The sequence below is a fragment of the Pan paniscus genome, chromosome 1 (assembly GCF_029289425.2).
Source record: "Pan paniscus chromosome 1, NHGRI_mPanPan1-v2.0_pri, whole genome shotgun sequence".
NCBI lineage: Eukaryota > Metazoa > Chordata > Mammalia > Primates > Hominidae > Pan > Pan paniscus.
The window spans coordinates 95,857,885-95,884,982 of record NC_073249.2 but is presented as its reverse complement, the minus strand read 5'-3'; the positions used below and the strand labels follow the sequence as shown (position 1 = coordinate 95,884,982).

Sequence of the window (27,098 nt, the reverse complement as noted above, 5' to 3'; positions counted from 1 at the left end):
GCTGTGGGGCCCTTCCACAAAGCACAGTGGTGCTAAGAAGATGCAAAAAGCCTAATAGATAAAAAGACCCATGTCCCTATAACTCCCTAGATCCCCAGCCATGCCCCAAATAACTAACCACACCAAGGGTTTGATATGATTTTTTTATTAACATATAATAATATATTTAATAAAAAATAGTATCCACTCTGGCTCTCTCCTCCACTGCAAGGGGAAGAGTGGTGAGGAGGGGCTGGCACTGCCCACCCCTAGGCATCCGGAAAAGCCCTGCTTCCAGGGCTCCCCTCTACCCCTGCTTTCCAACAGGCTCTGACCTCCAGACAGACGGTTCAAAGTTACAAGTGCTTTAGGCCCTCCCTTGAGTTCCCCCAGGCCCATCCCTTGCGCAGAATTCAGGGGCCACCTGGACAAACCCCTTGCTTTTTCTCATTCTTGGCATCCTTCATTCATGCTAGAAAGAGGATCTGGGGACAGAGAGTAGAGTCTCTACCTGCCAGGGGGAAGGGAGGAAAGGAACGGTGGTGGGGGATGGGGCCAAGAAGAGGGATGGTGATGAGGTGCCCTCATTGGAGCCGGTCACTGCGGAATGACTCCTCCACAGCAGGATCAGGCAGCAGGGCACAGGGGTCACTCAGCATGTTTAGCCCTTCCAGGCCCAGTGGCTCCATGCGCAGCTCATCTTCTAGCCCAAGCCCTAGCTCCAATCCAGCTGCTGACACCTCAAAGCCAGGCACTCCGGCCAGGGCTGCTGCAATCTCCTTAGAGAAACCTGGAGAGGAGTCCCCTGTGGGTAGAAGAGACAGGTGAGGACCCCATGTCCTATAAACTTTTCCAAGACCCCTCAATCTCCTACTCATTAGCGAATGTGTCACTTCCTCCTTCCATTTCCCATCACCACCCACCCCCATTCACCTGTGAGGATGATGTTAGGCCCTGAGCCATGGCGGGAACAGTGGGTCAAGTTCTGGTGGTTGAAGGTGTGGGGATCCTGGGGGCCACCCATTGGCCCCTCACCCCCTAAAAATCCAGGCCCTTCAGAAAAGCCAGGGGGATCCAGCACCAGGCTGGCTGATGGGCTCTCCATGCTGAACTGCTCCAGCTATAGACATACAGACAAATCTTGAGGAACTAGGATTTAGAACTGGTGTCCTGCCTAGCCCTGCTAACATATCCCCTTTGCCCAGCAACCTTCATCCACCCCAGGAACAGAGGCAATGACAGAGTGAGGTGGCAGCAAGCAGAGCGACAGAAGCGAGCACGGGGCCCGAAGTAAGTATGGGCACCGTACCTGCTGGGCCAGAGCATGTGCATGCCAGGAAGAGAACGGGTCAAGGCAGAAGTCATCAAAGAGCAAGCTGAGCAGAAATAGAGGGGCAGGAGTAGGGTCAAACGCAGGAAGAGAGGAGCCCCAAGCTGGCAGTGCTATGTTACCTCCGGGGAGAGGAGATCTCCCCACCACCCACCCCACCTAGATCTCCCCATTCACAGTGCACCAGCCATGCCATTCAGGCCCCATTGACCCACCCTCACCCACTCCCCTGCTTTTGAGCAAGGAGCCTGAGTACTCACATTCCCCAGGTTGAAGTCACTCATTGGCCGGTGGTAAGACTGTTGCCCATGCCCACTGGGCCCAGGTGGGTACGGTGTCCCATAATGAGACTGCCTGCCTGGGGGCTGCCCACCTGAGGACTGCACTGAACAAGACTGAGAGGGCAGCCCTGGCTGCTGTAGAGACTTTGGGGTGTGGGGCTGGGTAGGCAGAACCAGACTTGGGGAGCTGTATGGGTATGGGGGTAACCGCTGGTCAGTGGACAGTTTACTGGTATCCAGGGGGACGCCCTGAAAAGAAGTAAAAAGAGGGAAGCTTACCGCTCAGTGTATACCCCAAGAACCCTCAGTCAGAGCTTCCCACCTTCTTTAGCTACAACCATTCCCAAAACAAACATGACAACATTCCACATTCTCACGGGCATCCCTGGGGTTGAGTGCAGTTACTCAACCCCAGGGATGTGTATTAGTTGGCAGGGTGTGGTGGCTCATGCCTGTAATCCCAGCACTTTGGGAGGCCCAAGGCGGGTGGATCACCTGAGGTCAGGAGTTCGAGACCAGCCTGGCCTACATGGTGAAACCCCGTCTCTACTAAAAATATAAAAATTAGCTGGGCATGGTAGCAGGCGTCTGTAGTCCCAGCTATTCGGGTGGCTGAGACAGGAGAATTGCTTGAACCCAGGAAGTGGGAGGTTGCAGTGAGCCAAGATCACACCACTGCACTTCAGCCTGGGCAACAGAGCGAGACTCCGTCTCCAAAAAAAAAAAAAAGTGCCTATCAGAATGAAAGTGATATAGTGAGGCTAACACAGGGGTAATTTTAAATCTACTCCAGAAGTAAACTATTCTCTTTTTTTGAGACAGGGCCTCACTCTGTTGCCCAGGCTGGAGTACAGTGGTGCAATCATAGTTGGAACTGTAGCATCAACCTTCCTGGTTCAAGTGATCCTCCCATCTCAGCCTCCCCAATAGCCAGGACTACAAGCGTGCGCGACTGCACCTGGGTAATTTTTTATTTGTTGTAGAGACTGGGTCTCACCATATTGACCAGGCTAGTTTTGAACTCCCGCCTTGGCCTCCCAAAGTGCTGGGATTACAGGCATAAGCCACTGTGCCTAGCCTTAGAAGTAAACCATTCTTAAACCTTGATACTTGAACTATTTATTGTTAGTAAATAAGGAACTAAGGTTGAGAACTGCTGTTCTACAGCCTTGAAGAGGCCAGAGGGGTGGGAAAAGAAGGAAAGAAAAGGAGAAAGAAAGGAAGGGAAGTCAAGCTCACTCCACACTCTGGGAACAGAGCCCTTGCTAATCTGGCCTCAGTCTTTCCTACAAAAGAGGGGACCTGAGTAAAGATGGAACACAGAACACACATTCCAGGGATAGCAATGGAGGAGGAAAAGTTGGGCAGAGGAGAGGGAAAAGAGCATTTGGATGAAAGAAAAGAGGAGTAGAGATAGAGAACAAGAAGAAAAGGACAGGAAGGGAGACAAGGGCTAAGAATTTCATCTCTGTGGAAAAAGCCCTAAACTAAGAGCTTCGAGTTCTAGTCTCAACTCTTCCTAACTTGCTGGGTAAACTTGGAAAAGTCACTTTCCCTCTAGGTCCCACTTTCCTCATCTATTAAGTGAAGGAATTGGGCTCCACAGTAGGAAATTCACTGATTCTACGAATTCTATGAAATTAGGAGGGGATACAGGGGAGGAGATGGGACAAGATAGAGACATGAGATAAAAGACAGATATAAAACAGACAGGAACAGAGGAGGCAAATAAAAGGAAAGGGTAAGCTACTATTTGTCAAGCATATACCTGGGCTATGTGTGGTGCTAAGTATTTTATGTATGTTACTTCATTTGATCCTTATGAACCATCCTTGTTTTAGAAATGAAAATACTGAGGCTTATAGAAATTAAATAACTTGTCCAAGGTGACTGCTAGTAAGAGGTGGAGCCAGGGTTTGAAGCTAAAAAAGCTTAACCACAGCGTTTGGGTTTGCACTGTGAAGCAAGAGGAGACAAGATGGATAAAAGATGGGGCAGGTGGAGGACAGAGGAATGGAAGGGGATGAATATAGAGTAGGTATTTCAGGAAAGGAGGGTGGGAGGGAAACAACATGGCAGGAGAAAAGGGAAGGGAGACAGACATGCAGGGAAGGCAGCCACGCATACCTGAGTGATGGAAGACAAGGTGGGTGACATTGTTGGCGAAAACTGTTTGGGCAGCTGCTGTTGGGACCTTCTGGCGTCGGCTGGGCCCGCGAGCAAACTCAGGGGGCTGAGGGGCACACGGCGGTGGTGGGGGGAGGCCCCAGGGGTAGAAGCAGGGTAAGAGGGGGCGCCCAAAACAGGAGATGAAGTGGAGGAGGAGGAGGAGAGAGCCGGAGCACTGAGTGAGGGGTGGCCCAGGGAGGTGGTGGGCAGTGCATGGCGGGCCAAGGAGGAGGCAGGCAGAGAGGGGTGGCTGTGGGAGCCCTGAAGCTGGGGCTGAGGACTGCTCAGGGAAGCCTGGAGGTTGGGATTGCTTAGGGAGGACTGCAGGGATGGGTGGCTGAGAGGTGAATGAAGTCCTGCAGGCACAGACAAAAAACCAGAGATGCCAACATTACTGATGGGAACTGAGCCCCTTTCCACCCAGAATGGGTGGCAGTGACCAGACTATGAAAGCGGCAACACAACGTCCTCCCTACTCTATCCCTGACAGCACTGCCCATCTGGGGACTGCCCTTCCTCTTCTTTCTAGGAAACACCACACCTACCAGTTATCACTGGCTGAGAACTGCCGTGAGGGAATCCTGGGGTGCAGAGGTGACAGGCGGTGTGGGTGATCACAGCAGGATCTCAGGTGCTCAAACCTACCTCCCCTTCATCCCTCCAGTCAGGCAGCACCCAGTGGGGCATGTGGCCAGGACAGTCACTCACCTGGTGCATCATAGCCTGGGCCCAGGCCCATGCCCCTGCTGATGCCCAGGTGAGTCATGGTGTGGGTCAAATTGGAGGTACTGTTGCCCCCACTCAGGCTAGGGTAGGCTGTCTCTTCAGGGTCCAGGGGGGTGGGCAGTGGTGGGGGAAAGTGCAGGTTGGTGAGGTCAGGTAGGGAGCCCCCCGTGTTCATGGCAGGTGGGAGGACAGGCACATTGGCAGGCTGGTCAGGAGATGGAAAGATGCTAGGGGAAGGAGAGAAAAAGAAAGATGTAAATAGGAGGGGGGGTGCAGTGGTCAGGGAAGAGCAGAGATCAGTCTCCTACATCTCCCTGTACTTCCTTCCCCCACCTCTCAGCCAACCTCAGGGAGTACTTACTTAATTCCAGGGACTTCACAGGACCGAGGTCGGGAAGAGGATGAGGATAGCTGAGGAGAGAAGGGAGAATATGGAAAATGAGGACAGTGCTCAGTGGAGAACCCTGGAAGGCCTGCCCCATGGCAAGGGGATAGCAGAGAGACTAGTGGGTGACACCCGGTGGCCTCCTCCTACCTTCTTAGCATCCCATGGCTTCAGCAAATGCTTGTCATCTAGCAAGTTCTCCTCAATAGCAGGTACTTGAAAGAGAAAGACTGGTGATGGGAGAGTTGGAGAAAGAGCCAGTAAGGCAGGACAGGAAGCAGAAGCAGGTGGGAAGGAGTCCTGCTCCCTGAACCTGCACACAATCCCAACACCAGCCCAGAAATTCTTTGGCATTCAGTACCCACAGCAGTGAGGAACACATACCTTTGGGGTCCATTTCACCATCCAGAATACCTGCAAGGGATACAGTGGCATTGGCTGCAGTGCTCACTTGCCTACCTGCTTTAAATAGCTCCATGGAGGCCGGGCATGGTGGCTCACGCCTGTAATCCCAGCACTTTGGGAGGCCGAGGCAGGTGGATCACGAGGTCAGGAGTTCAAGACCAGCCTGGCCAAGATGGTGAAACCCCATCTCTACTAAAAACACAAAAAATTAGCCAGGCACAGTGGCAGATGCCTGTAATCCCAGCTACTCAGAAGGCTGAGGCAGGAGAATCGCTTGAACTCGGAGGGCGGAGGTTGCAGTGAGCCGAGATCACGCCACTGCACTCCAGCCTAGGCGACAGAGTGAGACTCCGTCTCAAAAAAGAAAGAAATAATAAATAAATAAATAAATAAATAAATAGCTCCATGGTTACTCCCAACCCTGGGACAGGGCCACTTACCCCCACGTCGGCTGGGCAGGATGCTGGGAGGTGTGGGGCCTGGGTAGGTATCCTGGGGACTGGGGTTCATCACACTTGTATGAAGGGCAGAGTCAGAGCTTGTCCTATGGGGGGAGCAGGAATGAGCTGACACCAGTGACAGTCTTCCTGGTCCCTAAGCCCTGCCCAGCAAGGGAAAACACTAGCTGGTCTGGAACAGGGTGGGGGTGAGGGAGCAGGGCCCCAGAAACTACAGATAAGAGATCTGGCCTAAAGAAGGCAAAAGCCATCACCTGTTAAGTGCAGATGGTAGTCGAAACAACTGCCCCTTCTCTGCAGGGAAATTGCCCCAGGCCATCGTCCTGGGGTAGAAAAACAAAGTCATGAGGAGGAAGGCTGGCAGTGGACAAGAAGGTGGGCATAGGGGTTGGAAAATGTGGGGCAGCTAAGGTGGAAGTAAAGATGGCTGAGCACCCAGATCATCCCCTTTTCTTTCTGGTTCTTCTCCTGCCTATGATTGACCCCTCCCCCAGTCAATCTAAGAGAGCTGGAAACTTCTCTCTGCCAGGACCAGCTGAATGGGAATCTTGGAGCCCAGCAGCATTCCTGGGTATGAGCATTGAAAGTGAGATGGACAAGGGGAGAGTTTAAGAAATCTAAAAGTGCCAGAACACTACATCTTGCACCCACCCTTGACAGAAGGTTGCCATTTTCACCTGCCCCTCTGCCATTCTCCCCTCCCCCTTACACACACACCCCAGCCTGGCTATGGTTCCCATTGGTTCTGCTCTGGCTGGACTGGGAGGCTTGACCACTAGTGTCAACATGGCCAAGGCTGGACTCTGACCCACCTACTCCAACTGCCTCCACCTCTCTCAGCCCTGGCGTTATAGGAAGAGGTACTGTTGAAACCTTAGCCCAGTAATCCCAGCCCCAACCCAGAAGGGGCAACTCCTTCCAGAAACACGTCAGAAAGTAGGCAGGAGCTTCTGCCCGCCCTGGACACTTACCTTCGCCAGCTAGACTCTGGGGGAGGAGATAAGTAGGCAGGACTATAGGGAGAGCTGTCAATGTGAACAGCACCAGTTAAGGAAAAAAGTAGAGAGGACAGATGAGAGAGGCCAAATGAGGAAAGAACAATGAATGCAGCAGATAAGTTGTTTCAAGAAACTCATACCTTTCTCCTCTTCTATAAGGGACAACAATAGGATCAAAGAATGGAAGAGAAAAAGGGAATCAGGTCTAAAGGGGCTGAAAAAATCCAGGAGAATGTTCAGGCAGGGCTTGGAGGAGACAGTTATGCAGGTCTCTGAGACTGAAAACTTAGAAATGTGAGAAGAGACCCAATCTCCTTTAGCAGGAGACAAGGAAGGCTTGCCTCTGGCAGCAAGCTGATGTGAAGACAGCCAGAGCCAGCCAGAGACAGGGGGCACAGCCTCAGGAGCAAAACTCCTTGTCACAGGAGCAGGTGCTGACGCAGGGGCTATGGTCGCTTTTCAGGGAAGCTGGGTAAAGAAGAGCTCCAAGAGAAGGATGGGACTGCACAACACTTCAAGTGCTTCCTATGAGTCCCTGAGGAACCCCATCCCACTACCTTTCAGACACTCCCAAGTCCCCTGTGAAGGATATGTGGCGGGGGTATCGGCGAAGTGGGGACACCATTCTTCGAGGATCTCGCTGCACCCGTTCCACCAGCCCATGGTGCCGAGTGCTCCGAGATGAATCCAAAGGTGAGTGGAGGGGGCTCTGCCAAAAAGGACAGAAGTCAGCAGAGGAAGCAGCCTAAGAAACTCCACTCCTCCCTGGCTGGGGTCTACTCACCTGGAACTCGGCCAGGCCAGAGCCAATCTGGTTAACATTGGGCAGAGACCCACCATAATGAGAGCTCCTTGTGTATGCCAGTCGCAGTTTTTGGGCCTGTAACTGAGACATGGGGAACAAGTGGGAATGTCAGGAGGGTCCTGAGCACTATTTCCTTCAGCCATCCTTGCCATCTCTGTCACCAGGATATGCTGCTGCCGTCACTGCTTTTAAAATACCTAGGCCAGGCACAGTAGCTCACACCTGTAATCCCAGCACTTTGGGAGGCTGAGGCAGGCGGATCACAAGGTCAGGAGATCGACACCATCCTGGCCAACATGGTGAAACCCCATCTCTACTAAAAATACAAAAAATTAGCTGGGCGTGGTGGCGGGCGCCTGTAGTCCCAGCTACTGGGGAGGGTGAGGCAGGAGAATGGCGTGAACGTGGGAGGCGGAGCTTGCAGTAAGCCAAGATCGTGCCACTGCACTCCAGCCTGGGTGACAGCGAGACTCCATCTCAAAAAAAAAAAAAAAAATCTAGGCCAGGCACAGTAGCTCACACCTGTAATCCCAGCACTTTGGGAGGCCGAGGCAGGTGGATCACGAGGTCAGGAGATCGAGACCATCCTGGCTAACACCGTGAAACCCTGTCTCTACTAAAAATACAAAAAATTAGCCGGGCGTGGTGGCGGGCACCTGTAGTCCCAGCTACTCGGGAGGCTGAGGCAGGAGAATGGCGTGAACCTGGGAGGTGGAGGTTGCAGTAAGCCGAGACTGTGCCACTGCACTGCAGCCTGGGCAACAGAGAGAGACTCTGTCTCAAAAAAAAAAAAAAAAAAAAAAAAAGGATCACTTCAACCCAGGAAGTAGAGGCTGCAGTGAGACATGTTTATGTCACTCCACTCTAGCCACCTGGGTGACAGACTGAGATCCTGTCTCCAAAAAAAAAAAAGTAAAAAAAAAAATAAAGAAATTATCTGCCAGAAAAAAGGCCAGTGTTGGGGTTTGAAAGGTCCACTGAGATTTGGTGCAAATAACCCACCAGAGCCCATCCGCAGACTGCCCTCATCAATGATATCACTACTGCTTGACATCATCCTGCCAGGCAGAGACAGATACTCTGCTGAGGGCCTGTCTCATTTGGCATCACTCTAAGCAGAGTCCCTGAGGGGCTGCCAGGAGCCCCCGGGCTACTCACAAGGGGGAGTGCCTATTAGGAACCTCTGCTTTCTTTCCAGATGCGTCCAGGACTAATTGAGAGATTAAGAGGAAGGCCACAGGTGGATGTCACAGAGCCATTACTGCCAGCCTCTTTCCTTCCCACTCTGGAGAGCACAGGCTTCTGGGCTCTGCCACTTGCCCAGCCTCAGGAAGGCTACACAAAGCCTGCACCTCCCAAACTAGAACATCCAAGGAATGGCAGCTCTCCTAGCTGGAAAAACAGCACCGAAACCAAGGGACATTCTTCCACTGAATCCTAAGGCTCTTGAGTTGGCAGGGAAGCCTGGAGAAGGAGGGTGGAGAGAGAGCAGCAGCCCACTCCAGCATGGGCCAGGGCCATCTTCCTGGTCTCATCCTCACTTTGGGGAGCTATGTCTGGCATAGGCGTAAGACAGCCTGGCATGGGTTTAGCCTGTGTACAGACATCCTATCTCTGTGGGAGGTGAGCATCTATTTCCAAGGCTCAGCCCCTGTGACCAGCCAAATAAACAGGCCCAGGGCAAGGCCATGGGGAGGAGGGCAGCTGAGGAGGGGCAAGTTCTAAGAGCTTCCAGGGTCACACTCTTGTACAGAAGCCAACATCAGAACTGACATTCTGTTCCAGGAGGTCAGCCTAGTGAGCACTGTGCTGACCTCTGGACCACTTCAAGACCACTTGAGGTCTCATATATGGCAACCCCAGTATCTCAGTGGTATAGCCTCCCATGGCCGTCTCTGTCTCAAATGAGCCCTCCCACCTGGCCAGATAACAGGCTGAGTCCCAGATCTCTTGTCCCTAGCTCTAGACTTTTGGGTCCCCTGGCCATGTATGCCCACTAGACTTTTCTGTGTAGCTGAGAAATTAACCAATAGGAGCAAGGTGGGTAGAAGGGGCCTTTTAAGAGATCGAGGCACCGTAAAGAGAAGCCCCAGCTTTTGAGTTTCGCACAGCCTTTCTTTGCACATACGAGCCCTAAGATCCCACCATGCCTCTGCTAGAATCACAGTCCTGAGGGCAGGGCCTCACGCTATCAAGATCAGCCTCCCATCTTCCTGTCTCTGTCCCCAACATGACAAAAAAGCTCCTAAAGGGGAGCAGTCTACAGTTAGATAATAATCCTCACAGTGGTTACAGTGGGTTATGCACACACATGCATTTAAGTGTGCACATGCGTGCACAGACACCCTCCCAGATTTGCCTCCCCACCTAACTTCTGACTCCCACAAACTAGGGCACACAGTCCCTAGAGACTCAAAGGGGAAAGGACGAGAAAAAAAAAAAAAGTAACAGAGTCAAGGGGGATACACACAAAAATACAACCAGAGTCACAGTCATAAATGCAACCACAGTCAGACCAGCAGAAAAAGGCTAGAGATGTTGTAGTAATGTTCCACCATCAATCCTTAAATTCCTTCTAGCTCTCTGCCATGAGGAATCATTGCAATATCCTTACCTACTGTTGTTTTAGAAGAATGTGTCCCTAAATTAAGACTGCATACCACCTAGGCGGACTCCCACCCCTTGGTCCCTCTGACATCCAGCCTTGGAAAGCAAGAAACCAAGCCAGGGGGGCTTCAGAGGCAGCCTGGCAGAGGCCTGAAAGTTCTTTCAAGAACTCCTAGGAATGAATATTCCCAACACATAGAAGACCCTCCAAGGCACCCTACACACTAACCCACAAAGCAGCCAACTCCCTAGAAAGCTCAGCAAACCATAGAGTTCCACACAACTTATGGTCGGACGGTTACCCAGTTGTAGGATTCAAAACCCTACCTCTCCTCCAAGGAGGCCAGGACAAAACACCAAGCAATGGACCTCACCTTCATTCACGTCAGGAAACCACAAGAAGTATTTGAAAAAGGAAGCAAAAGGACGGGACGCAGGAGGGGACTTCCTGCCCCACTATACACAGCACCGCTCGTTCAAACCACTCAAGGGGCCCTTTCCCGGGGGCACCAAAGCGCAGAAGGCAGAGGGACCAGTTTGGAGGAGATCACAAACTCAGAGGAGCCAGGTTACAGACAAGCAGCCCTCCTCCCAGGCCATACCCCAATACCAGGCATGCTTCAGTAGCGTCCTCGAGGGGACTCCGTCAGGGATGCACAAGGACCACTCACCTCCTCCCTCCGCCGGACTTCATCTCCCCTCTCCGCCCACTCCCACCTCACGTACTCGGCCCCCAGTCGCCTCTACACCCCGAACCTCTCCGGTGTTTCGGTCTCCCCCGGCAAAATCCTTCTTCCTGCCCCTCGGCCCTCAACCTGCGCCTCCCAAACGGCGGCGCCCGCGTCCCCTGCTCTGTTCCGCCTCCTTCGCTGCGGCGCCCGCCCCCGCCCCGCCTCTCCGGTCTCCGCTCCGTAACTGCTCAGCTCTGCTCCGGCTCCCCGGCGCGGCCCCTCACCCGGGTGGAGCCGATGTCCATCATCACCTCCTCGAAGGCCGCCGTCTCCTCGGCCTGACGCTGCTTCTGCAGCGCGATCTTCTCACTAAATTTGCGCGGATTGGAAGCCGAGGCCGTGGCCGAACCAGGCCCGTTCGCCCCCGACGTCGCCATCTTCCTTCCCCGTCCCTCCCTGCCACCCTCCCAGTACCAGCCGCGGCCTCCGCCGCGGCCCCGGCCCGGCTCCTCCAGCCGTAGCCACCGCCGCCTCAGCGAGCACCGCGAACCCGGCCCCAGCCTAGCCCTGACCTGTTGCGCGCGGGGGCCGCCGGGAATTGTAGTTTGTTTACGAGACTCCTTCACATCCCCAGTCACGCAGCACTGGAAGGAAACGGACTCCACTTCCCAGCAGCCCTGCTGACTCCGGAAACTGGGGACTTCGCTCCACCCTCTCGGCTACTCCCTGAGAGGTGCAAGCTGGGAAGAGTAGTTCTAAATTAGCCCTGAGACTACGAACGGAAAGGAGAGAGGGATTAAAGAGAGAAGAAAGGAAGAGGGAGGGGAGGGAAGAGAAGGGAAGCGGAGGGGTGGAGACCGGGAAAGAAGTACCAAGACACAAAGGAGGAAAAATTAGGTCATCTTCAGGGAAGGGGACTATCGGGTCCTGAGTGAAAAAGTGAGACCAAGAATCTTAAAACAGCTGTAAACATCTGGGACTCAGGCCCTCTCAGGCTGGCCACATGCCCACCCCTTTCCCAAAACAAACGAATCAGATACTGTACAGATGTCTAGAAACATCTTTTATTTGGGTAACAGGTCCCAAAACAGGTCAGTTAATAAAATAGATTCTAAAGAATATGTCCCTATGCACAGCCCTCCCTCCCCAAAAATAACGCTGGGGGTAGGCATTGCCCTTCCCCCTTGGGCTCCTCGGGTGTATTTAAAAAAATGTTTTGGCAGCTCAGTGTTTATCATCTGGGCATGGGACACCATGTCCATGTCCCCATATTCCTAGGGTACAGCAGCAGTAGATGGCTGCAACAACCTTCCTCCTACCCCAGCCCAGAAAATATTTCTGCCCCACCCCAGGATCCGGGACCAAAATAAAGAGCAAGCAGGCCCCCTTCACTGAGGTGCTGGGTAGGGCTCAGTGCCACATTACTGTGCTTTGAGAAAGAGGAAGGGGATTTGTTTGGCACTTTAAAAATAGAGGAGTAAGCAGGACTGGAGAGGCCAGAGAAGATACCAAAATTGGCAGGGAGAGACCATTTGGCGCTAGTCCCCTAGGAGATGGGAAGAGGGAGATAGGTATGAGGGTAGGCGCTAAGAAGAGTAGGAGGGGTCCACTCCAAGTGGCAGGGTGCTGAAATGGGCTAGGACCAACAGGACACTGACTCTAGGTTTATGACCTCTCCATACCCGTTCCACAGCAGCTGGATACCCACCTCCAGCCTCCCATGTGAGCCTGTCCTTATGTATGGTGTCCAACCTCTGATTCTAGCAGTCAAGTGTCTTCCCCAATCCTAATGTCCCCTGATCATGTCTCTAGCGACTTGACCATCTCTTGTTCCTTGGGACTGGGGCCAGCCTCTTGTCTGCCCACTTCCCTCTCATTAGTCAGATAGCCCCAAAGGCTCTATCTTTAGCTCCCAGAGAACTTTTTGGTCCTCAGTATTTCCCTTCCCCATTCCTTCCTATTCCCCACAACTGGGGGAGGGAAGGGAGAACAGGGGCACCTGATCATCAATCTCCCCTGCCCCTCTCTTGAAGCCCCCTAGATTTGGATGAAGAGCAGGCCAGTGAGCAGGGCAAAGCCTGCTAGGAGCAGAATGACCTTGAGGATCCTTTGCTCAGAACTGGCCAGCTCCTGGGGCAGGATTTCCAGAAAGGTGATATAGAGAAAGGTGCCAGCTGCCATGCCCTCTAGCACAGACTGGGCCAGCTGGTGCAGAGGTCCTGCCGACTCTGCCAGAGCTGCACCCAGCCCGATGCCTAGAGGTGTCATGCATGAGAAGAGGATCCCACAGCCAGCCACCACCTGTGCCCTAAGGTGGCTCTGCAACAGCCGCAGGGACAGGCTGACAGCCAGGATGCCCTTGTGGAGCAGCAAAGCCAGGCACAGCTCCATGGCCCGAGCCCGGTCTCGCTGCAGCCCTACCGCCAGCCCCTCGAACACGGAGTGGAGGGCCAGGGAGAACACCAGTACACAGGCACGCAAGGCTGAGGGGGATGCTGGGGCTCCACTCGCCTGTGGGACCCCTGGCCCATCATGCCAATGCTGCGGCCCACCATTCACTGTTCCCAGCAGAGCCCTTGTTTCCTCCAGAGGTGACGGCCCTGACTGCTCTTTGTAAGCCAGTGTGATCTGCTCCATCACCAGGACCAGGAAGAAGCCCATGGCCAGGATGAACTCTTGCAGTGGGAACTGGAGCTGTGGGCAGAAGCAGCAGCAAAATGTTCAGGGAAGGAAGAGTGAGATGCAAAATCTGGTGAAAGCCCAGTTACACAGACCTAGGGTCTGACACAGACACAGGGCTACTCTGTCACACAAAGATAGAGTGAATTGGTAACACTGACACAGAATGATACGTACACACAGATTATGGTGTCACTCACAGTGTTACGTGTAGACCAAAGTTTCTCAGCTTTGGAACTATTAACATTTTGGGGCCAGGGGCAGCGGCTCATGCCTATAATCCCAGCACTTTGGAAGACCAAAGTGGGAAGATCACTTGAGGTCAGGAGTTTGAGACCAGCCTGGCCAACATGGTGAAACCCTGTCTCTACTAAAAATACAAAAATTGGCAGGGTGTGGTGGTGGATGCCTGTAATCCCAGCTACTCGGGAGTCTGAGCCAGGAGAATCACTTGAACCCAGGAGCCAGAGGTTGCAGTGAGTCGAGATTGTGCCACTGCACTCCAGCCTGGGCAACAGAGCAAGACTCTTTCTCAAAAACAAAACAAAACAAAAACAAACAAACAAAAACATTTTGGGCCAGATAATTCTTTGTCATGGGAGCTGTCTTGTGCACTGTAGATTGTTTAACAGCATTTCTGATCTCTACTTACCAGATGCCAATAGCAGGCACAATGTTCCCTCCATCCCCCTCCCCATTGTGACAACTAAAAATATCCCCAGACATTACCAAATGTTTCCTGAGGGGCAAAGCCACACTCCTAGTTGAGAGTCACTGATGTAGACATACGTGAAAAGGTCACACATTGCCCATCTCCCCAAATACTCATACATAGAGCCACATATCACAGGACATTCAGGCTTATACGCAGTCACACGGAAACACAGGTCACTCAGTCACAGACACACAAAGGGATACATCCAGTGTTACTTCCTCAGTTTTAGAGGAAAAAAGGAAAGAGCCCAGGATGACTTTCCTGCCCCACTATCCAACGGCCTCAGTTTTTCCTATAATAAACCAAGTCCTATGCCGTGGACTTGATCATTCCTCACAGCCCACTTCCTTGGGCCAAAGCCTAAAAAGGTCAGCAACACCAAGACCCAGGGAATCGCTTCCTATCCTTCTCAGGCCTACAGAGACCTCTATCTCCAGCCCTTTAGGAAAGCGGTGAGAGAGTGAAGATGATTCTTGGAGCACTTGCTGGTAGCTAGAACTGAGAACCCATAGAGCAAGTCACACACCTGAGAAAAAGTGTCTTACTGTCTCAACGGGAATGTAGGGGTCACACAGGGAATGGGGAAGGGGGAGGGAACACATAGAAAGAATTATGCCCCATAACCAAAAATCACAATTCATACCACATGCCAAAAGCCTTCCACACAGTCATGGAGTGGCACATGAATCAATCTCCACAAACCAACACTCCCAGAGGTGTGTGGTTCCCCTCCCGCAAGTCACATGCCCAGGCCAGTGCTCACCGTCACGTGCAAGGCTGCCAGGGCCTCATCTATGGCAGCCAGGTAGTCAGGCAGCAGGTCCAGGAGACAGGTGGCCAAAAAGACGCCCCCCGCGAAACAGCTTACTAGGCTCAGGGCTTTCTGGCGGGAAGCTGGGTAGGGGTGAAGCACAGAGGGGAATAAGCAAACAAACCCCCTCCAGGGCCGACCACCCCAACCCAAACAATGGCTACCCTTGCCTTTCCCTCCTCCTTTGGTCACTCCCCGCCAGCCCCAGAGCCCTCCCTAAGCCAAGCATTCATAGCAGTGTGGGGAAAAGGAGAGGCTTACCTGAGCCTTCATGGTTAGCTCCTGGCCGGCGCAGCACACAGATGGGCACCAGGCTGCAGAGGAGGGTGAGCACCAGCAGCAGCACCAGGGCCCCCAACTTCACCTCCAGCCCCACAGGCACTGGAGGCTCTGAAGCTACCGCCTCGGGGCGCCACACCAGGAGCTCTGGCTCTCCCCAGGGCCCCATGGTGCTTCTGGTAGCTCCAGTGACTCTCAGACCTAGGAAGACAGACCAGAGTGGTTGGGAAAAATCATGCAAAGGAAGATGGGGCAAGGAATGGGGAAGCTTGGTCAGCAGAGTGCAGCTCCCTGGCCCCAGCCACTTTGTGACCTTCCCCTACCCAGGGTGACTCATCTACTCCTGTACCAGGAACATTCCTCTCTTCTCACACTTTCTTTCCCAAGTGACTTATTCAGGGAGACTGCAAGGGGGAAACCGAGGCATGAGAAAGGCTGTATGGATATCTCATCACCCTTTCACCTGGTGCCCCCAGAAAACTAGGAAACTAGGAGCCGCCTCCAAATAGGACCTGGAGCTGGAGTTCCCCTAAGGAATGTAGAGGCCGGGTCCCCAACTCCCGAACGGAGTGGGTGAAGCCAAAAAGGCTAGGGCTGTGCAGAGATGTCTTGGGTAGCTTCGTGGGCCACCTGGACAGGGTAAGTTTGGGTGCTGGATCGCTCCATCGTTCCCCTTTTCCCAGCGCAGAGAACAAGCGCTTCAGGCCCCAGGATGGGACCTAGAGGCAGATGGCCAAAGAGAGGGGCCCTAAGAGTCTGCGGTCCCGGGACGGACTGAGGCGACACTGAGGGCGGTGCCTGAAAGTCCGGGCTCCGGGAGGCGGGGTGCGAGGCCGCCAAGCGTCGCGGGAAGCAGATGAAGAATGCGTGAGCTGGGACTCCTGTTCCCGGGCCCGGGGAGGCCTGGGCAGCCGACATGGACCTCGCTGCCAGACAGCCCGCACTCACCTCGCGAGGGTCTCACTACATGGTCTCCGCGCGCTTCCGGCCTAGAGTCGGGAATTCCCGCCCCCTCCCATAGCTCCCCCCTCCCCCACAGGAGCCGCGTACCCACGACCGACTGCCAATGGCAGCACCGAGTGGGCGGGGACAGACCGGGAGTGACGTCAGTTAGGAGCAATCAGAGATCGGGAGCGGGAGCGGGCGGAGCAGGCGACCTGAGGAGAGTGAGCAAGAGCAAGAGCGGATATTAGGAAAAGGACCTCGGGGCTGGGGCCCTGGGGTGCATCTGTGGAGGACTGAGGGGCCGGAGCGGGCCAGTCAACAAAGGCTTTGATTATATGGATATTTTTAAAAGAGGGAGACCCCGCATTGTCAAGTCTTCCGGCCCACATCTGAGAACATCTTCCTGGCCTTGGGCCAAAGTCTCATCTGTCCCTCAGAAGGCTCTGACACCTCGTCAGTGCCTCTTGGCGCCCAAGGGAAAGCATTCCCCTCTTGGGACCAACTTCCTTGACTGCTTTCCCTCGCCAGCACCCACAACAAGGAAAAAGACAAGGCAGAATTGGAAAGGGGGGAAAGCAAAGAGAGGGTATGTCTTGAAAATCATCCCTTCTCGACTACTTATGGCACTCAGTGCAGCCTCCGCCTTCTCCAGGTGGGTGGGGACGTGGTGGGACCGGAATGCGGGGTGCTGAAGCCGCGCCCAGGGAAGAGCCCCCAGCGCATTCCAGGATATCTGCGTACCGCGCCTGCGGGCGTCTGGCCGGTTCTCCCACCTGATTTCCAGCCCAGCCCCGCCACCCCCGCCGGTCGGTTTGCTGTTTGCTGTTCCTTGAATGCCCCAAGGTAGTTGTTTCAGCTCAGGACTTTCACCGTTTCCTCAACCTGGATTCTTGTGGCCCACAACTCTGTGCCTTGAGAATCCTCTTCTAGCCTCAAGGGACGGTAAGGACAAAAGAAAATTTAAAAAGGGGGCTCAGCTGTTCTTTTATGCAAAGGTGAAAAAAGCTTCATTGCCTAAAGAAGGGACAGATGGGATCTTGCTTCCTACAGGAAAATTAATTTTAAAAAAGAAAAAAAAAAGGAGGGGGACAGTGTAATGCTTCTCACAAGGCTCCAGAAACGAAGCCCAGTAATTCCTTAAGTAAAAGAGGAATGTGAAGACTTCTTAAGGGGCCGGGCGCGGTGGTTCACGCCTGTAATCCCAGCACTTTGGAAGGCCGAGGATGAATCACCTGAGGACAGAAGTTCAAGACCAGCCTGGTCAACATGGTGAAACCCCGTCTCTACTAAATATACAAAAATTAGCCGGGCGTGGTGGCGGGGGCCTGTAATCCCAGCTACTCGGGAGGCTGAGGCAGGAGAATCGCTTGAACCCGGGAGCCGGAAATTGCAGTGAGCCGAGATCGCGCCATTGCGCTCCAGCCTGGGCAACAACAGCGAAACTTCGTCTCAAAAAAAAAATTATTCGTAATTGGTAACATTAACAAGGAATTATGACTGGGGGGGTCAGGAAACCTGGATTCTGGTCCAAGTTCTACCTTTATAGTTGTCAAATATATATATTTGTTTATTTATACACATACATATATGTCATATATGATTAATAATTGTATATATTTATGGTGTACAACATGATGTTTTGAAATATATGTACATTGGGCCGGGCGCGGTGGCTCACGCCTGTAATCCCAGCACTTTGGGAAGCCGAGGCGGACAGATGACGAGGTCAGGAGTTGGAGACCAGCCTGCTCAACATGGTGAAACCCTGTCTCTACTAAAAATACAAAAATTAGCCAGGCGTGGTGGCGCATGCCTATGATCCCAGCTACTCAGGAGGCTGAGGCAGGAGAATCGCTTGAACCGGGGAGGCGGAGGTTGCAGTGAGCCAAGATCACACCTCTGCACTCCAGCCTGGACGACACAGCGAGACTCCGTCTCAAAAAAAAAAGAAAAAAGAAAAGAAATATATGTACATTGCAGAATGGCTAAATCAAGCTAATTAACATATGCATTACTTCACATATTTATTTGTGATGAGAACATTTAAAATCTCTTGGCAACTTTATTTCTTTTCTTTTTCCTTCCTTCCTTCCTTTCTTCTTTCCTCCTTTCTTTCTTGACAGAGTCTTGCTGTGTTGCCCAGGCTGGAATGCAGTGGCATGCTCTTGACTCACTACAACCTCTGCCTCCCAGGTTTCAAGCAATTCTCCCGCCTCGGCCTCCCAAGTAGCTGGGATTACAGGCGCCCACCACCACGCCCGGCTAATTTTTGTATTTTTAGTAGAGACGGGATTTCACCATGTTGACCAGGCTGGTCTTGAACTCCTGACCTCAGGTGATCCACCCGCTTCAGCCTCCCAAAGTGCTGGGACTGCAGGTGTGAGCCACCACACCCGGCCCAATAGATCTCTTCAATTTTTACCTTACCTTGATGTATGATTTTAGGCAAGTCAGTTTTCCTCACCAGAGTTTGATAAATCAGGGGCAAGGAGGAAGTTAAACAAGCAGATGACTGCAGAGGGTCCTTCCAGTTCTAACATCAACGGAAGCTAACTACATTCCCCACTCAAATCATCTCTGCACATACAGCCCGCAGGAAGCCATTTGAAATGTATTTAACCACCTTTCTCGCTCTCAGAATGATCTCAACAAGAACAGCTTTGCTTTCTTTGGAGCTCTGCATCAATCTAGGAAGGCTGCTTTGTCTCTTCACTACTTGAGCAGGATGGAGAGATATGAGCGGGAAAGACAGATAAGAAATCTGAGAAAGCCCCACAAGGTGGGTTGATAGTGTGAAGAACATGGGCTGAAGCATCCAAATCTTGGTTCAGCTACTTACAGGGTAACCTTGAGAAAGTTATTTAAACTTGTCAGCTCGGACGGGCGTGGTGGCTCACGCCTGTAATCTCAGCACATTGGGAGGCCGAGGTGGACGGATCACGAGGTCAGATCGAGACCATCCTGGCTAACACGGTGAAACCCTGTCTCTACTAAAAATACAAAAAATTAGCTGGGCGCCTGTAGTCCCAGCTACTAGGGAGGCTGAGGCAGGAGAATGGCGTGAACCCGGGAGGCGGAGCTTGCAGTGAGCCGAGATCGAGCCTCTGCACTCCAGCCTGGGCCACAGAGCAAAAGAAAAACAAACAAACAAACTTGTCAGCTCCATTTGCTGTAAGAATTATATGAGTAACATGGAAATGCCTGACTAGACCCTGTTCCTGTTTTTACCCTTAGCCCGTTCAAATCTTCATAAGGATAATTAGTAGCAGTTTGAGTTCTGGGATTCACACTCCAAACTACTGTTTTACTCACCTAGCTACCCTTTTCTGAAATACTACTGAAAACCATACCTGTATCAGTTTAGCTCCATTGTTTTACTTGAAGTGAATTCCTGGACCATCAGACATTAGACCAAGGCAAAAAAATAAAAATAATCAATCAACCCTGAGTTTTGGTATTACTACTTTCTAGTCATGGATCTGCCTCCTCATAGGTAAAATTTGCAAAATATTACCCGCCATGTGTGCCTCAGAACTGTTACGGATTAAGGAAGAGAACAATGTTTATGAAAACGTTTTGTAAATTATACAAGTGTGGGACATAATGTTCCCGGTAACTGTATGCAAACAATAAGACAACAAACCAAACGCAAAAGGCTTTTTAACTTGTTGCAGTTTTCCTGCCCCGTGTCCCTCCGTGAATGAGCAGCGTGCAGCGAGCGTGTGCGCACAGCTGCTGTTCTCCATTAACGCCACACTGCTCGGCTTGCGGACGGGGAAACCCGCCATCGCGCTCCTGCCGCCTGCCGAGCGAGGCTCACCGCTCCACTGGGGTCAGCGGGCTGTTGACTCCCCGCCTGGGTGAAACCGGAGCTTCCGAGTCACGTGGCGCGCGAAGACAAACCTGGCTGCTCAGGGTTTCCCGGAGCTTTCTCCCAGCTTCCCGGCGATTCATATTCTGGCGCTTACCCCTCCCTTTAGGCTGGCGGAACCCAATCCCCGCCTGACAAATAAGTCCCGCCGGCCGGACGCAGCTGCTCGCGGTGCTGAGGCGGGAGAATCACCTGAGCCCGGGAGGTCGGGGGCTGCATGGAACCGTGATCGCACCACCGCACTCCAGCCTGGGCAACAGAGCGAGACCCTGTCTCCAAAAATAAGAATAAAGAAAAAAAAAAGAAAGAACTGCGGCCCCATTGGCCTGACTCTCCTGAACAGCCAAACTGTCTCCGACCAGTTACGGAAGAGGCGGCCTTGAGAGGGTAGTGTGCCATTGGCTCGATGTCCTGCCCCTCCGAAACCTAAGTCTTCAGCTTCCAATCAGGACTCAGCTTTGGGAAGAGCGCCACGCGGTGGGCGAGGGGATGCCCTAGTAAATTCGCAGGTCTCTTGACTCTTTCCGCCTTTGTTTACAACCCTGCCATGATCTCCCTCTTGCAAAAGCGAGGGCTACAGAACAGGCATTCAAGAGTCCTGTGCGCCAGTCACAGCCTTTTCTGTTCTTCAGCTAGGAGACACCAAACCCTCAGGAAGATTTACTATAGCTAAGAGAAAACTGCAGCAGAAAGGGCGCGGCTACCTACTTCTTAAATTACGTTTGTGGACCCTCAGACTCTTAGTCCCCTGCTCCCAGATACAGCGGCCCTACCGTGGCTCCTGGCAAGGTGGCACACACTTTTGTAGTGTAAGGCTGAGGGCGGGGTTTGGCTGGCAGGTCCAGGATACGAGATCCTGGAAGAAAGAAAAGGTGTAGTGTTTGGGGCGGTCAACGGGCTATGCTGGCTTGACAGGGCTGGGCTCTTCAGAACAGGTAATGCTTGGGGGGGGCCTCTTTGTCTGAACCTGAGGGATAGGGCTGAAGGTGAAATATCGAGGGGACAGGTGAGGGGGCTTGCTAGTGAGGAAGGAGTGGGGGGGCGGGGATAATGGAAAAGGGAGCAGAGGAGCCCAGAAACTGTAGGGGGTAGTAAGCAGCCATCATTCCGTTTCTGCAACCCTCCGTCCCACACGCCTTCCTGCAGAAGCATGGATCTCGGAATCCCTGACCTGCTGGACGCGTGGCTGGAGCCCCCAGAGGATATCTTCTCGACAGGATCCGTCCTGGAGCTGGGACTCCACTGCCCCCCTCCAGAGGTTCCGGTAACTAGGCTACAGGAACAGGGACTGCAAGGCTGGAAGTCCGGTGGGGACCGTGGCTGTGTGAGTGTGACGAGTGGGAGTGGGGGTGGGGTTGAGACACAACTCTGTGATAAGAGGCTTCAGCTCCCACTTGGAGACAGGTCTGAAAACAGACCACCCCCAAAATAGACGTAAGTTGTATAATAACTGTCTCCATGCCCAAGAAGTGAAAGGACTGAAAATGAAGCATAAGGCTGATGTCAGGGAGGACTTCCAAAATTCTTCCCTGCACATATATATAACCTTTTCCTACTGTAGGGCCTTCAAGAGAGTGAGCCTGAAGATTTCTTGAAGCTTTTCATTGATCCCAATGAGGTGTACTGCTCAGAAGCATCTCCTGGCAGTGACAGTGGCATCTCTGAGGACCCCTGCCATCCAGACAGTCCCCCTGCCCCCAGGGCAACCAGTTCTCCTACGCTCTATGAGGTTGTCTATGAGGCAGGGGCCCTGGAGAGGATGCAGGGGGAAACTGGGCCAAATGTAGGCCTTATCTCCATCCAGCTAGGTCAGTGTTCTTTGTGGGAAGGGGGAAATGGCCCTTCGGGACTGGCCCTAACCATGGGGTTAAGGGGGTTTACCCAACCTGTGCCACTACCCAGGCCCTGCGGCTGTCAGGGTGTTCCTAAGTCTCCTCTCTCCCAGCTACCTGTTTTCTACTCCAGATCAGTGGAGCCCAGCATTTATGGTGCCTGATTCCTGCATGGTCAGTGAGCTGCCCTTTGATGCTCATGCCCACATCCTGCCCAGAGCAGGCACCGTAGCCCCAGTGCCCTGTACAACCCTGGTGAGTCTTGGTGTCCGCCAGAACCACTACTCCTTGATACATATATAATCACACAGACAGAGCAAAGGGATGAGGGAATGGAAACTGATGATGAACTGCCTTTGCCCCGGTTTTTGTGGCATTGGGCCTGAAGACCAAGGAGACATGAACAGTTGAACTATTTTTTATTTTTTGAGCCAGGATCTTACTCTGTCATCCAGGCTGGAGTGCAGTGGTGCAATCACGGCTCACTGCATCCTCAACATCTTGGGCTCAAGCAATCCTCCCGCCTCAGCCTCCTGAGTAGCTGGGACTACAGGTGTGTGCCACCACGTCTGGCTAATTTTTGTAGAGACGGGGTTTTGGGGTTTTGCCATGTTGCCCAGGCTCAGGCTGGTCTTAATCTCCTGAGTTCAAGTGATCTGCCTGCCTCAGCCTCCCAGGGTGGTGGGATTACAGGCATGAGCCACTGTGCCCGACTAACATGAACAATTTTTTTTTTTTTTTTGAGACGGAGTCTCACTCTGTCACCCAGGCTGGAGTGTGGTGGCACCATCTCAGCTCACTGCAACCTCTGCCTCCCGGGTTCAAGCGATTCTCCTGCCTCAGCCTCCCAAGTAGCTGGGACTACAGGTGCCTGCCACCACGCCTGGCTAATTTTTGTATTTTTAGTAGAGACGGGGTTTCACCATATTGGCCAGGCTGGTCTTGAACTCCTGACCTTGTGATCCGCCTGCCTCTGCCTCCCAAAGTGCTGGGATTACAGGTGTGAGCCACCACGCCTGGCCCAACATGAACAATTTTAAAAGCAGGGAAGGACAAGGGAGAAAGAACCCTTGGGGGTAAGGTAGCAAAAACTCAGTTAAGGTGGGGTGAGGGAATCTGGGGACAGGGCTCAGGAGAAAGCCCAGACTTTGCGTGCATTGTATTCTTAGCCAGAGCCATTATCTCAGCCTTGGGTCAGGACACAGAAATGGGACAGGCCACCTGGGAATCCCAACTGGTTATAGGTACAGGAAGAAAGAAAAGCAATAGCAGCAATGTTTCCACTGGAACAGTTGCCCAGGAGGCACCCACTGGCTAGTGCTACAGTGTAGCAGAGGTATCACATTAGATGCCTTCTCAAGGCCGTCTGGGCAGCATCCAAGGCTGGGTAAAGAGGGGGCTATGCTCAGATCCCTGTTCCTCCCTTTCCTCTGAAAATTACTCCTTGTACCGAAAAGGCAGGGACCAGGTCCTAGCCTCTCTTCAAATCTGCAGTTGAAACTGGGACCAGAAGCCAAGCTAAGCATCTTAGAATCTTTTTTTTTTTAGACAGAGTCTCGCTCTGTCACCAGACTGGAGTGCAGTGGCACCATCTCAGCTCACTGCAACCTCTGCCTTCCAGGTTCAAGCGATTCTCCTTCCTCAGCCTCCTGAGTAGCTGGGACAACAAGTGTGCGCCTCCAAGTCTGGCTAATTTTTGTATTTTTAGTAGAGATGGGGTTTCACCATGTTGGCCAGGATGGTCTTGATCTCTTGACCTTGTGATCCGCCCGCCTCGGTCTCCCAAAGTGCTGGGATTACAGGCATGAGCCACCGCGCCCGGCCAACATCTTAGAACCTTGAGCTGAGGAACCTTTAAAAATCTGATGCCGGCCGGGCGCGGTGGCTCATGCCTGTAATCCCAGCACTTTGGGAGGCCAAGGTGGGCGGATCACGAGGTCAGGAGTTCGAGACCAGCCTGGCCAACATGGTGAAACCCCATCTCTACTAAAAATACAAAAATTAGCTGGGCATGGTGGCGGGTGCCTTTAATCCCAGCTACTCGAGAGGCTGAGGCAGGAGAATCGCTTGAACCCGGGAGGCAGAGGTTGCAGTGAGTGGAGATTGCGCCATTGCACTCCAGCCTGGGCGACAGGGCAAGACTCCGTCTCAAAAAAAAAAAGTCTGATGCCCCTAAGTTTGGGTATACATTAGAAGCACCATGGTGTTTGTAAATGCTTTGTTATTTCTTTATTGTAGAGACAGTCTCACTGTGTTGCCCAGGTTGGTCTCGAACTCCTAGCCTCAAGCAATCCTCCTGTCTTGACCTCCCAAAGTGCTGAAATTACAGGCGTGAGCCACCTTGGCCACTCTGTTTTCTTTTTCTTTTCTTTTTTTTTTTTTTTTTTGTTGTTTGTTTGTTTTAAATGAAACCCTCTAGGCCTCATTCTCAGTGATTTTGATTAGGTGGACTGGAAGAGACACTCCTCTAATAGTTCCACCAAACAGTCACAGGAACAAGAAAGGCACATCAGGAAAAGCCACACAGGAAATGGTTTTGCCAAAAGCCAAAAACCATGAGCAGGCAAAAACCAAAGTAAATTCTCTGTAAGTCACAAAATGAAGCATACATCTTTTTTTTCTTTGAGATGGAGTTTCGCTCTTGTTGCCCAGGCTGGAGTGCAGTGGTGCAATCTCGGCTCACTGCAACCTCCACCTCCCGGGTTCAAGCGATTCTCCTGCCTCAGCCTCCCAAGTAGCTGGGATTACAAGCACCCACCACCACGCCCCGCTAATTTTTGTATTTTTAATAGACATTGGGTTTTGCCATGTTGGCCAGGCTGGTCTTGAACTTCTGACCTCAGGTGATCTGCCCACCTTGGCCTCCTAAAGTGCTGGGATTACAGGCGTGAGCCACTGTGCCCGGCCACATACATCTTTCAAAAAGAAATACTAGTGAGAAGGGCCATCCACTCTCCGTACATCCTCTCCTGTGATTTGCTGTGAGACGTATGGCTGCCTTTGGGAAGCTCCTTGTATGAGAGGGGACAGAACCTGAGTCTGAGAAGCAGAGCTCAGACCCTAAGGGAGAATGGGCCACTGCCCCAGGGAGCTCCCTGTGGTTGACGGGCAACTGGATAACACACTCTGCTAAATGGAAGTTAATGACTGAAAGTGAATCATGTGCTTGCTGTAAGGAAATTATGCAAACTTCACTGTAGTGAGTTCTTTCAGGTTCTCTTGGGTATGGGGAGACATGGACCAGAATAAGCCTTCTCTAGCTTGCTCAGAGTGCCAAGGTCCTCAGTCTCTGGGTGAAGGATATGACAATACCCTCCTCTCTCCCTTCTTGGCCTCAGGATGTCCCTTTGGCTTGATCTAGAGCCTGTCTGAATTAAGGTCTCTGCCCCTCACCTCACCTCTAGATTAAAGTTGTCTCCCAGTACAAATAGGAAACACTCTCCAGAAGGCATGTGGGGGGAGTAGCCTGGGTGCTGCAAATGGGATGACCCCCTCCTCACTCCTATTGCATCTTCTCCTGCCCCTACCCCCAGCTGCCCTGTCAAACCCTGTTCCTGACCGATGAGGAGAAGCGTCTGCTGGGGCAGGAAGGGGTTTCCCTGCCCTCTCACCTGCCCCTCACCAAGGTAACATGCTTCCCCTAAGGGTATCCCAACCCAGGGGCCTCACCATGACCTCTGAGGGGCCAATATCCCAGGAGAAGCATTGGGGAGTTGGGGGCAGGTGAAGGACCCAGGACTCACACATCCTGGGCCACCAGGCAGAGGAGAGGGTCCTCAAGAAGGTCAGGAGGAAAATCCGTAACAAGCAGTCAGCTCAGGACAGTCGGCGGCGGAAGAAGGAGTACATTGATGGGCTGGAGAGCAGGTACGCCTGGGTTATTTCTGGCTTCTTGTGGGCCATGTCTGGGCCCCTTCCTCACCATGGCAGGCAAGGTAAGGGACTCAGGTTGCTGAGCCTTGTCCTACCTCCCTACACTCTAGGGTGGCAGCCTGTTCTGCACAGAATCAAGAATTACAGAAAAAAGTCCAGGAGCTGGAGAGGCACAACATGTGAGTGAAAGCATTGTGTGTGTATGTGTGTTTTGAAGGCAGGTACAGCACACAGGCGTGCCATTCTTGGCCCCTGGTACCCAGATGATACTAACTCTTCATTCCTCCTTTCCCAGCTCCTTGGTAGCTCAGCTCCGCCAGCTGCAGACGCTAATTGCTCAAACTTCCAACAAAGCTGCCCAGACCAGCACTTGTGTTTTGGTACCATTAGTCTATCTACTCCCATCTCCCCCACACTTCTATCCTTATACCCCGACTACCCGGCCAGATCTACTTCCCACATCCGATAACCCCAGCTGGCCTCCGTTCACTCTACCCCCTACTCCCTTCATCTGTTCCTCTTGCTTCCTCCCAGATTCTTCTTTTTTCCCTGGCTCTCATCATCCTGCCCAGCTTCAGTCCATTCCAGAGTCGACCAGAAGCTGGGTCTGAGGATTACCAGCCTCACGGAGGTGAGAGGCAAGGGCAGGGAGCAACCCCTGGCTGAGCAAGGGAGGGGGACTCTGTTCTCCAAGGTCGTCAAGAAGCAAGAGGGAGGTCCTGTCCTGTCTAGGGTCTCCCACCCAGGGGAGCACTCTACTACTGCCCTCTTGCCTTCACCTCACAGTGACTTCCAGAAATATCCTGACCCACAAGGACGTAACAGAAAATCTGGAGACCCAAGTGGTAGAGTCCAGACTGAGGGAGCCACCTGGAGCCAAGGATGCAAATGGCTCAACAAGGACACTGCTTGAGAAGATGGGAGGGAAGCCAAGACCCAGTGGGCGCATCCGGACCATGCTGCATGCAGATGAGATGTGAGCTGGAACAGATCTTCCTGGCCCACTTCCTGATCACAAGGAATCCTGGGCTTCCTTATGGCTTTGCTTCCCACTGGGATTCCTACTTAGGTGTCTGCCCTCAGGGGTCCAAATCACTTCAGGACACCCCAAGAGATGTCCTTTAGTCTCTGCCTGAGGCCTAGTCTGCATTTGTTTGCATATATGAGAGGGTACCTCAAATACTTCTGTTATGTATCTGTGATTTTATTTCTTCTTTGGGTATAGGGTTGAGGGAAAATAAGTTTTGAGTGAGAAATAAACGTTTTAGCTGAAATTGTA

General features: G+C 52.6%; 2 protein-coding genes across 25 annotated transcripts; one reads left to right on the top strand and one right to left on the bottom strand.

Annotated features, from left to right (window-relative positions):
• Positions 1-129: 129 nt before the first annotated feature.
• On the bottom strand, positions 130-20,493 carry SLC39A1 (solute carrier family 39 member 1). Of its 15 annotated transcripts, XM_055113495.2 has the most exons (17): positions 20,147-20,283; positions 16,349-16,455; positions 15,281-15,499; positions 14,972-15,102; positions 7,516-7,617; positions 7,327-7,440; positions 6,705-6,769; positions 5,988-6,056; positions 5,716-5,819; positions 5,255-5,284; positions 5,021-5,100; positions 4,847-4,896; positions 4,468-4,712; positions 3,718-4,115; positions 1,570-1,839; positions 913-1,099; positions 130-784 (listed from the first exon to the last, which is right to left on the bottom strand). In XM_055113495.2, exons 3-17 carry the CDS (start codon positions 15,465-15,467, stop codon positions 564-566), a joined length of 2,253 nt encoding a protein of 750 aa, XP_054969470.1. In that variant the 5' UTR covers positions 15,468-15,499; positions 16,349-16,455; positions 20,147-20,283; the 3' UTR covers positions 130-563. The 15 variants fall into 15 exon arrangements, 14 of the variants coding, with proteins under 14 accessions (XP_054969470.1, XP_054969476.1, XP_054969480.1 ...); XM_055113501.2 differs by lacking the exon at positions 20,147-20,283 and having other exon boundaries at positions 16,247-16,353; XM_055113505.2 differs by lacking the exons at positions 16,349-16,455; positions 20,147-20,283 and adding an exon at positions 15,929-16,223.
• CREB3L4 (cAMP responsive element binding protein 3 like 4) lies at positions 20,255-27,098 on the top strand. 10 transcript variants are annotated; one of them, XM_008970327.6, is made up of 10 exons: positions 20,255-20,501; positions 21,261-21,438; positions 21,676-21,922; positions 22,080-22,201; positions 25,480-25,572; positions 25,707-25,813; positions 25,930-25,998; positions 26,115-26,199; positions 26,354-26,450; positions 26,606-27,098. In XM_008970327.6, the coding sequence occupies exons 2-10, from the start codon at positions 21,265-21,267 to the stop codon at positions 26,797-26,799; spliced, it is 1,188 nt and encodes a 395-aa protein (XP_008968575.3). In that variant the 5' UTR covers positions 20,255-20,501; positions 21,261-21,264; the 3' UTR covers positions 26,800-27,098. The 10 variants fall into 10 exon arrangements, with proteins under 10 accessions (XP_008968575.3, XP_063461279.1, XP_008968574.3 ...); XM_063605209.1 differs by having other exon boundaries at positions 20,439-20,623; positions 21,261-21,378; XM_008970326.6 differs by having other exon boundaries at positions 20,439-20,623.